Genomic DNA, 17,115 nt, shown 5'->3' on the forward strand with positions numbered 1-17,115 from the left:
TTTAGAGTATATTTATAATTGGAAAGAACGGCCCTCCTTTGAGCTCCCAAGCACTAATGTTTGCCATAGCACTTATCAGATTCTTTCGAAATTTCTTGTGTCTTTTCCCCTTTTAAGATCGTAAGTTCCTAGACAACAGGTATTGCCTCATAAAAATAATCAAAATAATTGTAATAGAGAATATTTAGGAGCACCTACTGTAGTGTACACACTGGTGTGTTTTACTTGTGTAACTCATTTAAGATGCATGACAAACCTGAGGTGATTACTACTATTATACTTATTTTACAGATGAGGGAATTAAGGCACAGAGAGGTTAAGAAATTTTGCCAAGGTCGTAAAGCTAGTAAGTGACAGAGCTGTGATTCAAACCTGTGCTTATGACCACTTCTCTGTATTGCCTGACATATGTATCATTGTGCCTGCCATGTAGTGGGTGCTCAGTAAATATTTCTTGAAGATATGTTTTGCAACAAGTGTATTTTTTGAGTTTAACCCTTTCAATAAAAATCCTTTTATTGATTTGTTATTTGGGGGTATTTGGGGAATTTTTTTAGGATCTGATTCTTCTGAAGATACAGTTAATAAGGCCAGTTATTGCAGGTGAGTCAAAGAGAGCCTTTTTCTATGAAGCTGGCATTTTTGTATCTAGTTAATATTAAGGATTGGTATTTCTTTAGGTTAGAATCATGGCATTGGACTAGACCTTAAAGACCATCTACTTTAATCTCCTCATTTTATAGCTGAGAAAATATCCTTTTTAAAAATATTTATTTATTTATTTATTTATTTTTGGTTGCGTTGGTTCTTCGTTGCTGTGCGCGGACTTTCTCTAGTTGCTGCGAGCGGGGGCTACTCTTCAGCGCAGTGCGCGGGCTTCTCGTGGCGGTGGCTTCTCTTGTTGCAGAGCACAGGCTCTAGGTGCGCGGGCTTCAGTAGTTGTGGCATACGGGTTCAGTAGTTGTGGCTCGCGGGCTCTAGAGCACAGGCTCAACAGTTGTGGCACACGGGCTTAGCTGCTCCGCGGCATGTGGGATCTTCGCGGACCAGGGCTCGAACCCGTGTCCCCTGCATTGGCAGGCGGATTCTTAACCACTGCGCCACCAGGGAAGTCCAGAAAATACCCTTTTTGCTTCGTTGGTTGGTTTCTTAGTAAAGAGTTTGAAAGAGTTTAAAGTAACAGTAGAACTATGCACGGACTTACTTCCAGCAGATTGTTGTGCCCTAGCTTAGTTCCTCGTGTGTGGTAGTGTTGACTCAGTGATAATTGTGGCTGTTGAAAACATTAGAGTACTCAGTTTTCAATTCTTTCCTTCCTTTGTTCCTTTATTCCGTCTGTAACTCAAACTTTGTCTACCTAAATTAAACCATAATCTACAAGCAGCCCCCAACTGGGTTGTCAAATTGCTTTCCTTAGGAATTATTGCTTGACCCTAAGATCTGTGATGGTGTCATTGCCAATCAGATTTTGTTTGCAAATGACTTTTTCCTGATCTCTCAATTGGGAGAAAATGGTTTTTAGCCTGAAAAGAAGCACAGAAGGCAGTGCTGCAGAGTGGTGCGCTTTTGCATTCTATTGGAATGTCTGTTCCATCCCAGTGCTCCCTTTGTTTAGATAACTTTGTGCTTGTATTCTCATTAAGATATATTTTAAGTTTTGTTGGTTTTCTCTTTACTATCTTCTAGCTATTATTTGGCCATCATTTAAATTTTAGTTCTCATTTGTGTGTTCATAAAGCAATGTTCTATACTACTGCTGTGATTTTTGTGACTGTATGTTCTCAGTCTTTGACCATTTCGTTTTGAATAGAAGTTACCAAAGGAGAGCGCAGATTTCAAAAAGTAAATCAAATTGATCACCCTTATTGCAACCCTACCTAGAGGAGCTAAAATACTTGATCATGTGACAACTAGGTGCGCATATAAACTACTGTTTCTCACTAAGGCTTCTGTCTTTTCCCTATAGTGTAGGAGACCATGAATTGTTAGAAATCACCCCTCAAGGAGCCAAGGCTGAAGCCAGTTTGAATCCTGCAAAAAAGGGTAATGGCAAGTCTTCCAACTTAACAGGCACTAAAGAAAGAATAGGTAGATGCGGTACTGTAGTTAGATTGTTCTGAAGAACCATTTGGGACGTTTATAATTCACAACATTTCTTGGCAGAGTTAGAATATCGTTCTTTCTCAGATGTCATGGTACAGCCTGACAATGGCACTAGACTGATATGGTTATAATAGTACCCTATGTAATTGGTTGTTGCCTTTACTTTTAACTGCTGTGTTTTTATTTCATACTTTGCATACTGGTATTTAGATAGAGGGAGTATGAGTCTGAAGATAGAACAGAGCACTATATGTCTGATGCCCAAACTGTGCATTTTTTTTTTTTTTTTGATTGAAGTAGAGTTGATTTACAATATTGTGTTAATTTCTGCTGTACAGCAATGTGATTCAGTTTTACATATATATACATGTTTTATAATATTATTTTCCATTATGGTTTATCACAGGATATTGAATATAGTTCCCTGTGCTATATAGTAGGATCTTATTATTTATCCATTCTATATATACTAGTTTGCATCTGCTAACCCCAAACTCCCCCTTCATCTCCCCCCCACCTTCCCTCCCCCTTAGCAACCACGTCTGTTCTCCATGTCTGTGAGTCTCAAACTGTGCTTTTAATTCACTGTTAGAGTTTAGCGAAATAGGAGGTATGGTTTAAGAGTAGGGAGAATTATGAAATTAAAATTCTAATTATTTTGAGTGGAAATAATGAGAATCTAGATAAATAGGAATTAAGCAAAAGAGTATGAGCTACATCTTCAGTATACTTGATAGTTGAGGTGTCTCTAAGAATAGCCAGTTCCTTCATTCCCCCTCAACTAAGTTGTATTAAGTACATATTTTTTTCATAATAATTCAGTTTTTAAGCACCTTGGTTTTTTTGTTTTTTGTTTTTTCCAGCTGCTTGTGAGTTTTCTGAGAAGGACATAACAAAGGCTGAACATCATCAATTCAGTAATAAAGATTTGACCACCACTGAGAAGCATGAAACTGAGAAGCATCCAGAAAAGTATCAGGGTATTTCTGTTTCAAACTTGCATGTGGAGCCATGTGGCACAGATACTCATGCCAGCTCATTACAACATGAAAACAGCAGTTTATTACTCACTAAAGACAGAATGAATGTAGAAAAGGCTGAATTCTGTAATAAAAGCAAACAGCCTGTCTTAGCAAAGAGCCAACAGAGCAGATGGGCTGAAAGTAAGGACACATGTAATGATAGGCAGACTCCCAGTACAGAGATAAAGGTAGTTCTGAATGCTGATCCCCTATATGGGAGAAAAGAACTGAATAAGCAGAAACCTGCATGCTCTGACAGTCCTAGAGATTCCCAAGAGTTTCCTTGGATAACAGTGAATAGTAGCATACAGAAAGTTAATGAATGGTTTTCCAGAAGTGATGAAATGTTAACTTCTAACGACTCACGTGATGGGGGATTTGAATCAAACACTGAAGTAGCTTGTGCAGTGGAAGTTCCAAAGGAAGTTGATGGATATTTGGGTTCTTCAGAGAAAATAGACTTAATGACCAGTGATCCTCATGGTGCTTTAATAAGTGAAAGTGAAAGAGTCCACTCCAAACCAGTAGAGAGTAATATTGAAGATAAAATATTTGGGAAAACCTATCGGAGGAAGGCAAGCCTCCCTAACTTGAGCCACATAGCTGAACATCTAATTATAGGAGCATCTACTGTAGAACCTCAGATAACACAAGAGCGCCCCCTCACAAATAAACTAAAGCGTAAAAGGAGAAGTATATCAGGCCTTCATCCTGAGGATTTTATCAAGAAAGTCGATTTGGCAGTTATTCCAAAGACCCCTGAAAAAATAACTGAGGGAACTGACCAAACAGAGCAGAATGGTCATGGGATGCATATTACTAGCAATGGTCCTGAGACTGAAATGAAAGGTGATTATGTTCAGAAAGAGAAAAATGCTAACCTAACAGAATCATTGGAAAAACAATCTGCTTTCAGAACTAAGCCTGAACGTATAAGCAGCAGTATAAGCAATATGGAACTAGAATTGAATATCCATAGTTCAAAAGCACCTAAAAATAGGCTGAGGAGGAAGTGCTCTACCAGGAAGATTCATGCACTTGAACTAGTAGTCAGTAGAAACCCAAGCCCACCTAATCATACTGAACTACAAATTGATAGTTGTTCCAGCAGTGAAGAGATGAAGAAAAAACATTCCAGCCAAATGCCAGTCAGGCATGGCAAAAAGCTTCAATTCATGGGAGATAAAACACCTACAACTGGAGCCAAGAAGAGTAACAAGCCACACGAACAAATAAATAAAAGACTTGCCAGTGACACTTATCCAGAACTAAATTTAACAAACATACCTGTTTTTTTTACTCACTGTTCTAGTTCTAATAAACTTCAAGAGTTTGTTAATCCTAGCCTTCAAAGAGAGGAGAACCTAGGAAAAATTCAAGTGTCGAATAGTACCAAAGACCCCAAAGATCTGACATTAAGTGGAGGAAAAGGTTTGCAAATTGAAAGATCTGTAGAGAGTACCAGTATTTCCTTGGTACCTGATACTGATTATGGCACTCAGGATAGTATCTCATTACTGGAAGCTGACACCCTAGGGAAGGCAAAGACAGCACCAAATCAACATGTGAGTCTGTGTGCAGCAATTGAAAGCCCCAAGGAACTTATCCATGGTTGTTCTAAAGATATTAGAAACGACACAGAGGACTTTCAGGATCCACTGGGACATGACGTTAACCACATTCAGGAGGGGAGCATAGAAATGGAAGAGAGTGAACTTGATACACAGTATTTGCAGAATATGTTCAAGGTTTCAAAGCGTCAGACGTTTGCTCTGTTTTCAAATCCAGAAAGTCCAGAGAAGGAATGTGCAACAGTCTGTGCCCACTCTGGGTCCTTAAGGGAACAAAGTCCAAGAGTCCCTCTTGAATGCAGACAAAAAGAAGAAAATCAGGGAAAGAGTGAGTCTAAAATCAAGCATGTGCGGGCAATTAATACAACTGTGGACTTCCCTGTGGCTGGTCAAAAAGATAAGAAGCTGAGCGATCATGCCAAACGTAGCCCAAAAAGAGTAACTAGGCTTTGTCAGTCATCACAGTTCAGAGGCAACAAAACTGAGCTCGTTATTGCAAATAAACATGGGATTTCACAAAACCCATATCTTATACCATCACTTTCTCCCATCAGGTCATCTGTTAAAACTATATGTAAGAAAAACCTGTCAGAGGAAATGTTTGAGGAACCTGTAATGTCACCTGAAAGAGCAATGGAAAACGAGAGCATCATTCAAAGTACAGTGAGCACAATTAGCCAAAATAACATTCGAGAAAGCACTTTTAAAGAAGTCAGCTCAAGCAGTATTAATGAAGTAGGTTCCAGTACTAATGAAGTAGGCTCTAGTATTAATGAAGTAGGTTCCAGTGGTGAAAACATTCAAGCAAAACTAGATAGAAACAGAGGACCTAAATTAAGTGCTTTGCTCAGATTAGGTCTTATGCAACCCGAAGTCTATAAGCAAAGTCTTCCTGTAAATAACTGTCAACTTCCTGAAATAAAAAGGCAAGGAGAAAATGAAGGCACACTTCAGGCTGTTAATGCAGATTTCTCCCCATGTCTAATTTCAGATAACCTAGAACAACCTATGGGAAGAAGCCATGCTTCTCAGGTTTGTTCTGAGACACCTGATGACTTGTTAAATGATGACAAAATAAAGGAAAATAGCAACTTTGCTGAAAGTGACATTAGGGAAAGATCTGCTGTTTTTAGCAAAAGTGTCCAAAAAGGAGAATTCAGAAGGAGCCCTGGTCTTTTACCCCATCATACGTGTTTGGCTCAGGGTCACGAAAGAGGGGCTGAGTCCTCAGAAGAGAATGTGTCTAGTGAGGATGAAGAGCTTCCCTGCTTCCAACACTTACTTGGTAAAGTAACCAATACACTGTCTCCATCTACCAGACATAATGCTGTTGCCACAGAGGGTCTATCTAAGGAAACAGAGGAGAACCTAATATCATTGAAGAATAGCTTAAATGACTGCAGTGACCAGGTAACATCGGCAAAGGCATCCCAGGAACATCACCTTCATGAGGAAGCGAGATGTTCTAATAGCTTATTTTCTTCACGGTGCAGTGCAGTGGAAGACTTGACCGCTAATACAAACACCCAGGATCCTTTCTTGATGTTTGATCTGCTCTCCAAACAAGTGGGGCATCAGTCTGAAAACCAGGAAGTTCCGAGTGACAAGGAATTGGTTTCAGATGATGACGAAAGGGAAACTGGCTTGGAAGACGATAATCGCCAAGAAGAGCAGAGTGTGGATTCAGACTTAGGTATTGGAACCAGGTTTTTGTGTTTGCCCCAGTCAATTTTATAGAAATGAACTAAATGTTTATGCCTTTGGGGGAGCACATTTTATGAGTTTCCAAGTACAATGAAAGTAACTGCTTCTTAAACTTTAAACATGTTCCTCCCAAGGTGCTTTTCCTCAAAAATCCTTTACTCAGCTAGAACATCTTTTCTATTTGAATGAGATTTAATGCCCTAATTATTGGTGGACTTGCTTCTGGTTTTCATCCTTACGATTCCTAAGAGGAAATCCGGTGTCCCCAAACAGAGTATAATCATTTTGTGTGACATGAAAGTGAAGTTTGTCCTGTCAATGAGAAGAAACAGGTACTGCAAGTTGGAGTATTTATTGGCTGTCTGTTTTTATATCTGAATCTCTATTTTTATTATCATTTAAGGTGAAGCAGCATCCGAGTATGAGAGTGAAGCAAGCCTCTCTGAAGACTGTTTGGGGCTGTCCTCTCAGAGCGATATCTTAACCACTCAGGTAAAAAGCACATGGGGATGTGTGTGTGGTGTTCTCAGTGCTATGCATCCCGCATTCTTACATTTGCTTGTATCACCTCTTAGAATTAACGGTATAACAGTTGTGTGTGGGACCTTGTCTCCTCAAATTGGATTGTAAGCACCGAGATGGAACACGTTACCTTCTATTTCATACACACACATACACACACGTACGTACCAACGTGCTCACTGCAGAACACTAAATACTGAATTTAATGAATAAGTGAAACCTTCAAAACCCATTTGCCCTATAGCAAAAACATATATGAAAGCACTACTGTATCAAATAGAGGGGTGTGTTTCTTCTCAGTACCAAATTGACACCTACAGCGTTCTCTTCCTGTTAGACACTATCCAGCCTTTCACTGTTTGGTGGATACTTCTTTTTGTTTTTTCTTTTTAAATCGTATAGTTATTTATTCTTCAGTGCCTGTAAGTCATCTTTTTTCTTTAAAAAAGTATACAATTTTACTTCTTGTTCCTAGTGGTCAATATCCAATATTTTGGTGACTTGTGAGGGGGGTAACAGCTTTGTCATATCTACAACATTTGGTAACATGAATATTTCAGTACTCCAGGCAGAATAGTCTCCTAGAAAAAGCATTCTCTACCACAGCATCTAAAAATTAACATCATATTCCTCACAGAACCTGGCTCTGTCTCCTAATTTTTATGTTGTAGGAGTGGCACCAAAATTTTCTAAGTTCTCATATTCAAAACTTCAGGCTCATTCAGCTTTTTTTTCTCCCTTCCTTCCTTCCTTCCTTCCTTCCTTCCTTCCTTCCTTCCTTCCTTCCTTCCTTCCTTCTGCTGCGCCAGGTCTTTAGTTGTGCCATGTGGGATTTTTTCGTTGCAGCATGCGGGATCTAGTTCCCTGACCAGGGATCGAACCCAGGCCCCCTGCATTGGGAGCGCAGAGTCTTAACCACTGGACCACCAGGGAAGACCCTCAACTTATTTTTTTAGAATATGGACACAGTGGTTGCTGGTGGAAATATTGGTGAGAGTTCTGTACCTGGCTGTGTTACTCTAGGCAATTTACTTATCATCTCTGAACTATAATATGCACATTCTTAAAATGGAGATATCTGGACCACCTTGAATCATCCTGCCATGACTTCTTTTTCTCACCTAAACCTTAAATACACCTTCAGCTGCTAGCAAAAAATGACGTTTTTTTCTGAACTTCCTGAAATGCGGGATTAGATAAAACTGAGAAAAGCCGATAGTCTTATAATATTGTATATGTGCATCATAAAAAACTTAGAAAATACAGATAAATAAAAATCATCCCTGATGGTCCAGTGGGTAAGACTCCGTGCTTCCACTGCAGGGGCACGGGTTCCATCCCTGTTGGGGAACTAAGATCCCACGTGCTGCAGCGTAACTAAGCCTGTGCGCCGCTACTACTGAGCTTGTGCACCACAGCTAGAGAGCCCACTTGCCACAATGGAAGATCCTGCATGCCCCAACTAAGACCCGATGCAGCCAAAAATTAAAAAAAAAAAAAAAGAGAGAGATTGGTTTGGTAAATTTTAACATTTATCTCTGGTATGATATACAAAAGATAGGTAGTAGTTGTTGCCTTCAGGTGGGGAAATAGATGATTGGGAGAAGGAGAAGGAGGAAGCCTTACTTTTCTCTGAATATCCTTTTGTGCCTTGAATTTTATACCATGAACTTGTATTAATTATTTTTAAAATTAAATTCTATGCATTAAAAATCATTACTATTAACTTATTGGTATATATTCTTTCTTCTTCCTATTGTACATGGGGGGTGTGTGTGTGTGTGTATACCTTATCTTTAAAAAACATTCAGATGATGCTCTACATACTTACATTGTTTTTACTATGTCACTAAATTTTCTTCAGTGAATTTATTTTTAACTACTATATAGTACTCTTTCCTGGTGTACACCATGATTTATTCAACCTATTGCTGAATATGAGGGTTTCAGGGCAAGAGACACAGTTTGCTATCATGTACAGCACCGTATTATTATCTTTAAAAAAAAATTATTTATTTATTTGGTTGCACTGGGTCTTAGTTGCAGCAGGCGGGCTCCTTAGTTGCAGCTCGCCGGCTCCTTAGTTGCAGCACACGGGCTCCTTAGTTGTGGCGTGCAAACTCTTATTTGCGGCATGCATGTGGGATCTAGTTCCCTGACCAGGGATCGAACCCAGGCCCCTGCATTGGAAGTGCAGAGTCTTATTCACTGTGCCACTAGGGAAGTCCCTGTAGTATTATCTTGATAGCTAAATATTTGCCCACATCCCCAATGACTTCCTTAGTATAAATTCCTAGGACTGGAATTTTGCTGTTTGATACATGTTATTAAATTGTCCTTTAGGAAGACTGAACCAAGCTGTGCTCTTCCAGCCCCTGTGGTACTTGGTAGCTCCCATTTTCCTATACCTTTGCCAACACTGGGTAGTATCCAGTTCTAAACTTCTGAGTCTTGGCATTGCTATGAGGCCTGTAGATAGAGGGCTTGTCTTCTACTGCCTGTTTTCAACACAGAGCAAATCCCTCTAGGACTGAAGCCTGATGGAGTCAGGAAGAAACCTCTGAGACCACTGTCTGTTCTGTGCCTGAATTGTCACCTGTATTCTCCACTTCTGCAGGATTGCCATGGTGACTAAATTAATGAAAAGATTTTGGAGTTTTGGAGTCCTTTTCTTTTTTTTTCTTTTTTGGCTGTGCTGCACAGCTTGCAGGATCTTAGTTCCCCAGCCAGGGATCGAACCTGTTCCTCCTGCGGTGGAAGCACAGAGTCCTAACCACTAGACCGCCAGGGAATTCCCTAGGAGGCCTTTTCTCTGTTTGCAATTACTATGATCCTTTCTCGGTGTGGATTTGGGGCTCTGTCAACATGACTTTCACCTTTTTATCCCTTGTGTTTTAGAGTTGTAGTGTTCGGTTTCTGATTGCATCTGCCTTAGCCATATTGTATAATATTTGACATTTAATAAACTACCTCCTTGTCTTCTATATTTCTGATCTTGTTCCCAGAGATATATGTCTATTTGTTCAAGATTCATTTTATAACCTGTTTTTATCAAGCATCTACCCAAAACAGAGCCAAAGTCAGATTTCAGGGCTAACTTAAATCTAGAGTAGCTCCAACAAGCAAAATGATTGAAGTGGGATCTTTTCCCAAGGTCTGTTTATACAGAACTGGGGAGACATATATAGGAGATAAATCCTAATTTGGTATCATTAGTATCTGTTCTTTATCAAAGACTGATTAACTATATTCATTAATTCATTTCTGCATTAAACATTTACTAAATGCTTACTGCCTGCTGGATGTTGGGGATACAAAAATGATTAAGGAAGGATTCCATCTATCTAGGAGGAACAGGTATTCCACTTCGGTATACTAATGCACTAGCAGTATAAATGAAGCACTGAGGGGTCATCTGTTCCTGACAGGAGATGTATTATTGGTGGGGACTTCTGAAGGAGATGTTCAAGCTGGACCTTAAAAGATGAGAAGAATTTTTTCCAGGTGGAAAGAGAAGAGAGGCAGTAAATCAAGGCAAAGGCACAGAGGCATGAAATCATGCCCAGGAAACACAAAGTTGTCCTATGTGACTGGAAAACAGGGCATACGTGGTGGTTTTGGGGAGAAACAAGAGATTAGATCAGAGTGTGGAGGTCCTTTTGATTGATTGATTGATTGATTGATTTGGGGCTGAGTTGGGTCTTCGTTGCTGCGCGCGGGCTTTCTCTAGTTGCGGCGAGCCGGGGCTACTCTTCGTTGCGGTCCGTGGGCTTCTCATTGCAGTGGCTTCTCTTATTGCAGAGCACAGGCTCTAGGTGCGCAGGCTTCAGTAGTTCTGGCATGTGGGCTTCAGTAGTTGTGGCTCACGGGCTCTAGAGTGCAGGCTCAGTAGTTGTGGCACACGGGCTTAGTTGCTCTGCGGCATGTGGGATCTTCCCGGACCAGGGCTCGAACCCATGTCCCCTGCATTGGCAGGCGGATTCTTAACCACTGCACCACCAGGGAAACCCGTGAAGGCCTTTTTGAATGCTGTGCTTAGGAATTTGGAATTTATCATGAGAGCAATAACGAGTAATAATTATACAGTATTCAGAAAGTGTTAACTTTTTATATGAGCAGTTGTATACAACTAAGCTCCTAATGGAAAAAAAAGACATGATAAACATGGCTTTTAGGGAACTTTAGCTGTATTAAAAGTAGATATCAGAGTAGCACAGTGGGAATAGAAAAGAAAAGTAGGACTAATTCAAGAAACACAAGAATTAGAATCAAGAAAACTTGGTAACCAATTTGGGTTTAGTCTCCCAAATGTATCAGGCCAATTGCCTGCAGGGGAATTTGTCCAAGTTATAAAGTAACTGCTTTGGGAAAACCCAAAGGAAAGTTATCTACCTATAATTCTCCCATTACTTTTCTGATTTTCTAACCTATTTAATGGCCACAGAAGTTAGATGTGATGGTTGTGGCAGTAGTGGCTGATAGCGCTCCTTGAAGCTTATCAGGTATCCTGGTTTCATTCCAGATTTACTGAGGTGAGCCCTTGGCTAGGATTTGATCAGTGATGGAACTACTCACAAGACACCACGTGGTGGCAATGGTGCTGCTGTGGACATTGGCAGCAAAGCAGTCTCAGGGTAGCAGTGGAAGCCTTTGTGGAGCAGGGAATGCATTTCCCAGTCATAAAAACCTCCTAAAAACTGTGAATTCAGTGTAGCAGGAGAAAGTAGATGGCTTGTTTTTAGTAGAGGGCAAAGTCATTTGCGAGGATCAGAAGAAACAGGGTGAAACAATCTGTTTCCCCAGGGTTTGCTGGCAACCATACATGCTCCTTCTAAAAGTAATGAAGAAATGTATATTTTGGAGAGCTCCTTACTTACCAAATACTTCGCTTATCAAAAACCTTAGACTTAGCAGATTTCTTCTTCATATGGAGAAATAAACATCAGGAGCCTCATAAGCAAGAGGAGCCCATTATCTTGAATTGAAAACAATAACTGGCCTTACAGGCTTTCTGAGGGCTCTTTCTGCTGGATCCTTCCATATAGCCGGTTCTTCTCTGCAGCGATCTCTAGGTACCTTGTCCCCATCTAGAATGGCAGCACTATTCTAGGGCTGTATCCCCAGTGCCTAACACATAATAGGTGGTCAACAAATAGTTGATGAATGAATAAATAGATAAATTAATGAATTAGCTCTTTGCTTGTTCTGTTAGAAACTAAATGTTCAAAGAATCCCAGAAAAGGAAGAGACCTCACAAGCCAGAGATTAGACATTTTTATATGGACTAACCCAAATCTCTTATGAGTGCCACAATACCAAATTTTTGAAATGCAGCCTGTGGAAGATGTTAACAGAATCATGCTAATTTTAAATACCAAAAGTGTTTTTTAAGTACCGTATTTTTTCACTCCCTAGCTTTAAAAGAAAATAACCAACTTCAAAGGACATCACAATAAAACAAGCCTATTTGGGAGAGTTTGAGGAATTTTTTCTCCCCCTCTAACATCTTTCTGAAATAATTTCATGGGCATTAATTGCATGAATATGGTCCGATTAAAAGGTGCTCAGGGCTTCCCTGGTGGCGCAGTGGTTAAGAATCCGCCTGCCAATGCAGGGGACACGGGTTTGAGCCCTGGTCCGGGAAGATCCCACATGCCGCGGAGCAACTAAGCGCACGCACCACGACTGAGCCTGCACTCCAGAGCCCGCATGCCACAACTACTGAAGCCTGCACGCTTAGAGCCCGTGCTCTGCAATAAGAGAAGCTGCCACAATGAGAAGCCCGCTGTCCACAAGGAAGAGTACCCCTGCTCAACACAACTAAAGAAAGACCACGCGCAGCAATGAAGACCCAACGCAGCCATAGATAAATAGATAAATAAATAAATAAAATTTTTAAAAGGTGCTCAGCCAGAACTCATAATTCCATACAAGGTGATTTCAAGTCCCATGCTGAAATTAATTGGTGTAACATATTCTTGTTTTCTGGCAGGTTTCTAAAAGAGTATAACTTTCTTGGTGTCGTTTCTCATGTCTGCAGCAGAGGGATACCATGCAAGATAACCTGCTAAAGATCCAGCAGGAAATGGCCGAACTGGAAGCTGTGTTAGAGCAGCACGGGAGCCAGCCTTCTCACAGCTCCCCTTCCCTCATAGCTGATTCTTGTGCCCGGGAGGACCTGCTAAATCTGGAACAAAACACATCAGAAAGAGGTTTGTAATATTGGCCAAACTGTTACCTTAAGCAAAATTCTTCCCTCCCTAAGCCTTTATCTCTTTCTGAAAAGTATGGACCCAGCTCCAACATTTGATGATCTTTGCTCAGCAGATATTTGCTGAGTCACTCCGTGGGAAATCTTAGAGCCTTGCTTCTAGTCCCTGCTTACAACTAATTTACCATTCAGAGGGCCCAGGACAGTCAGTAAGCATCGTCGTCTGAGTACCCACAGTAAGGAAATGCTATGGGGCGCCCACAGGAAGCCGAGTGTCATGGGGCAGATTGGAAATAGGTAACCCCATCATTTTAGAAAGCTTATAAAAAAACCACTCAGACATGTTTCTTATAGCACTGGTGTCAGATCACAAAGCCCTGTTTAATCTACTTTCTGGTTTATAGAGAGAGACGTCTATATATACTTCAGGAACTGCACCTTGATCCACAGAAAGCCCAATTATGTGGCAGAGACAGGTGCTTTATAACAACATGATTGTTATCAACAAGACGAGGCATTTGGAGTAACTGGGCAGGTGGAGCTGCTCTGAGCTGACTCCCTGTAAGAAGTGAGCACCGAGCTGAGAAATAACCTGGCATAAAGGAAGGAAAGTGAGATGAAAATTTGAGTTTTAACTGGAAAAAGCCTGTGAAAAACAACACATCAGGCAGGGTTTTAAACAGGGGCAAATACACAGACACGCAGTGAGAGGCTAGGCATAGGCCTGGGTTCCAGGAGGGAGCTGGTGCTTAGGAACTAGCACTCCCAGAGTGCTAGCTACCCAGCTAACTTAGTGTTAAAAGTCCCTTCTTCGTTCTCCCTTCCTCAGGCCTACAGGGGGCCAAAGGGCCTTCCTTTGAGTCTTTCTAGGAACTCTACTCTTCATTACTCAGGAGAGTGGCATTGGTCCCGGAGTGTGCCTTGTAGTGTTTTTATGTTCAGAGAGAAACAGTAAGTAGCTCATGCATGAGAAGCTAGGAACTCTGTTGCTATGGCAGTGGTTCAAAATATATTTCCTTAAATGCATCCTTTGTAACTATCTTCATTTATTTCATCTCCCAGATAATGTAGCCCCAAGTCTCGTCACCATCACAGTTCTCGTTGGTGCTTTCACCACCTTCAATCTAAAAACAGACTAGACTTTCAATTTTAATGCACCAGATATAAAATGTTATTGTCTGGCTTTGAATATGTGTGTGAATCTACTATCTCATCTTTGTTGGGGGGGGGGAGTTTATTTTTTCCTGAAGATCTGTACACAAAATGTTTCTTTTTTTTTTTTTTTAACATCGTTATTGGAGTACAATTGTTTTACAATGGTGTGTTAGTTTCTGCTTTATAACAAAGTGAATCAGTTATACATATACATATGTTCCCATATCTCTTCCCTCTTGCATCTCCCTCCCTCCCGCCCTCCCTATCCTACACCTCTAGGTGGTCACAAAGCACAGAGCTGATCTCCCTGTCCTATGCGGTTGCTTCCCACTAGCTATCTATTTTACGTTTGTTAGTGTATATATGTCCATGCGACTCTCTCTCTTTGTCACATCTTTCTTTTTTTTTTTTTTAATTAATTAATTAATTAATTTATTTATTTATGGCTGTGTTGGGTCTTCGTTTCTGTGCGAGGGCCCTCTCTAGTTGCGGCAAGTGGGGGCCACTCTTCATCGCGGTGCGCGGGCCTCTCACTATCGCAGCCTCTCTTGTTGCGGAGCACAGGCTCCAGACACGCAGGCTCAGTAGTTATGGCTCACGGGCCTAGTCGCTCCGCGGCATATGGGATCCTCCCAGACCAGGGCTCGAACCCGTGTCCCCTGCATTGGCAGGCAGATTCTCAACCACTGCGCCACCAGGGAAGCCCCTCTTTGTCACATCTTACCCTTCCCCCTCCCCATATCCTCAAGTCCATTCTCTAGTAGGTCTGTGTCTTTATTCCCGTCTTGCCACTAAGTTCTTCATGACCTTTTTTTTTTTTTCCCTTAGATTCCATATATATGTGTTAGCATACTGTATTTGTTTTTCTCTTTCTGACTTACTTCACTCTGTATGACAGATTCTAACTCCATCCACCTCACTACAAATAACTCCATTTCGTTTCTTTTTATGGCTGAGTAATATTCCATTGTATATATGTGCCACATCTTCTTTATCCATTCATCCGATGATGGACACTACAAAATGTTTCTTTGTGGCTTTTTTTTTTTCCTAAGTGCTATACTTTTATATATTCTATTTACTATGGATTTGAAAAACTCTGAAAATTTCTTCTGAATTTCTGTATAAAACATTTTTTTTTACGAAAGAGCTTTTACTGTATCCTTTGTGGTAAACTTATTCATTGGTCTACTTTCTCATGAAATTATAACATCCTCAGAGTTTTGAGGTAGGTGGGTAAATGTTGAGAGGAGGGAGGAAAGGCTTATGAGAATTTCTCCATTTAAAAAAAAGTGTCCCCTCTCCCAACTCCACAGAGAGTGTCTGCCATGGCCACTTATATTTGTACAACTTGAATATGTTGTTCAAATTGCTCAAATGCTACTTCTCAAGGAGATCACCTATAACCATGGTATTTTTTATTGTAATTTTTAAGTCTCTGACTTTTCCGGCCCCACTTTACCCTGTTATACTGTTATGTTTTTTCATAGCCCTTATTAACCTTTTTTTTTTTTTAATTTATTTTTGGCTGCGTTGGGTCTTCGTTGCTGCGCTCTGGCTTTCTCTAGTTGCGGTGAGCGGGGGCTACTCTTCATTGGGGTGCAGGCTTCACATTGCGATGGCTTCTCTTGTTGCAGAGCGCAGGCTGTAGGCGCGCAGGCTTCAGCAGTTGCGGCTCGAGGGCTCTAGAACGCAGGCTCAGTAGTTGTGGCACATGGGCTTAGTTGCTCTGCAGCTTGTGGGATCTTCCCAGACCAGGGCTTGAACCTGTGTCCCCTGCATTGGCAGGCAGATTCTTAACCACTGCGCCACCAGGGAAGGCCCTTAACTTTTAACAATATCTAATTTGTTATGCATATTGTTTAGAGTTCCTCCTTACCTCCCACTAGAATGTAGGCTCCATGTGGGCAGAGAACCCTTACACCTGAGCCTGGAACACAGTAGGTGCTCAATAAATATTTTAATTCACATGATTAAAACTCTGAAGCCCACTCTAGAGTTACTGAAAGAAAATTTCTGGGTATGGATTCTGGAATTCTGTGGCTTTATTTCTGAAATATTTTGAGCATCAACTTAATAGCAGCTCAAGTTTTGTGCCTTTTTCCCTCTTAGATTGGTGTGAGTCTAACTGAAATTCAAGCAAACTTCTTAATCCTGGGAAAAGGAGTTTTGTTTACCTTCAGCTGTACTAAAATGACTTATTCTTTAAATAAATGTTTTATTTTTGAATAACTTTAGATTTACAGAAAAGCAGCAATGATAGTACAGAGAGTTCCTACAGGAACTCTACCCCTTACCTAGTTTCAGTTTCCCCTAATGTTGTCATCTTACATTCCCATGGTACTTTTGTCAGAACGAAGAAACCAACATTGGCACGTTACTAGTAATGAGCGAAACTCTAGACTTAATCAGATTTCACCAGTTTTTAGTTTTTAAGAATCCGTATTCTTAATGATGATGAAAGCTCCTGTTCCAGGATCTTTACATCAAATGTCCTGCCCTCAGCCTAGATCTGCCCTACTGTTTACCTAAGGGTCATTCCCAAGCCTGCATAATATTTTTGTGCAAACGTGTATTCTTACCCATTATGAATGATGTGTACCTCCCTCTGCAGGTAAAGCTATTTCATATCAGGCACTTTGTTTTTATTTTTGTTTTGTTTTTTCCTCCTGAATTACCTGTCATTCATAAAGCAAACATTAGCATTTGTAACATCGTAGTCCGTTACAGCTGAAATGATTTTCAGACACATCTGAGCTTTTCTGCCTTACAGTACGTTCATTCCTGAAAGCTTATAGTTTATCATTTCTCAATATCTCTTTCCTCC

General features: G+C 40.6%; 1 protein-coding gene across 50 annotated transcripts in view; it reads left to right on the forward strand.

Moving 5' to 3' along the window:
• The window catches only part of BRCA1 (BRCA1 DNA repair associated), a 56,640-nt gene that overhangs the window by 17,697 nt on the left and 21,828 nt on the right, over window positions 1-17,115 (forward strand). For 9 of the 50 annotated variants that reach the window (XM_061175788.1, XM_061175807.1, XM_061175799.1 and 6 more), the window contains 5 exons: window positions 558-603; window positions 1,967-2,043; window positions 2,967-6,389; window positions 6,804-6,892; window positions 12,963-13,134. In XM_061175788.1, the coding sequence (XP_061031771.1) occupies window positions 558-603; window positions 1,967-2,043; window positions 2,967-6,389; window positions 6,804-6,892; window positions 12,963-13,134 (3,807 nt within the window). The remainder of the gene's footprint in view (window positions 1-557; window positions 604-1,966; window positions 2,044-2,966; window positions 6,390-6,803; window positions 6,893-12,962; window positions 13,135-17,115) is intronic. The other 41 variants (XM_061175804.1, XM_061175815.1, XM_061175805.1 and 38 more) reach the window with 8 other exon arrangements.

Source organism: Eubalaena glacialis, chromosome 19 (genome assembly GCF_028564815.1).
Source record: "Eubalaena glacialis isolate mEubGla1 chromosome 19, mEubGla1.1.hap2.+ XY, whole genome shotgun sequence".
Lineage (NCBI taxonomy): Eukaryota > Metazoa > Chordata > Mammalia > Artiodactyla > Balaenidae > Eubalaena > Eubalaena glacialis.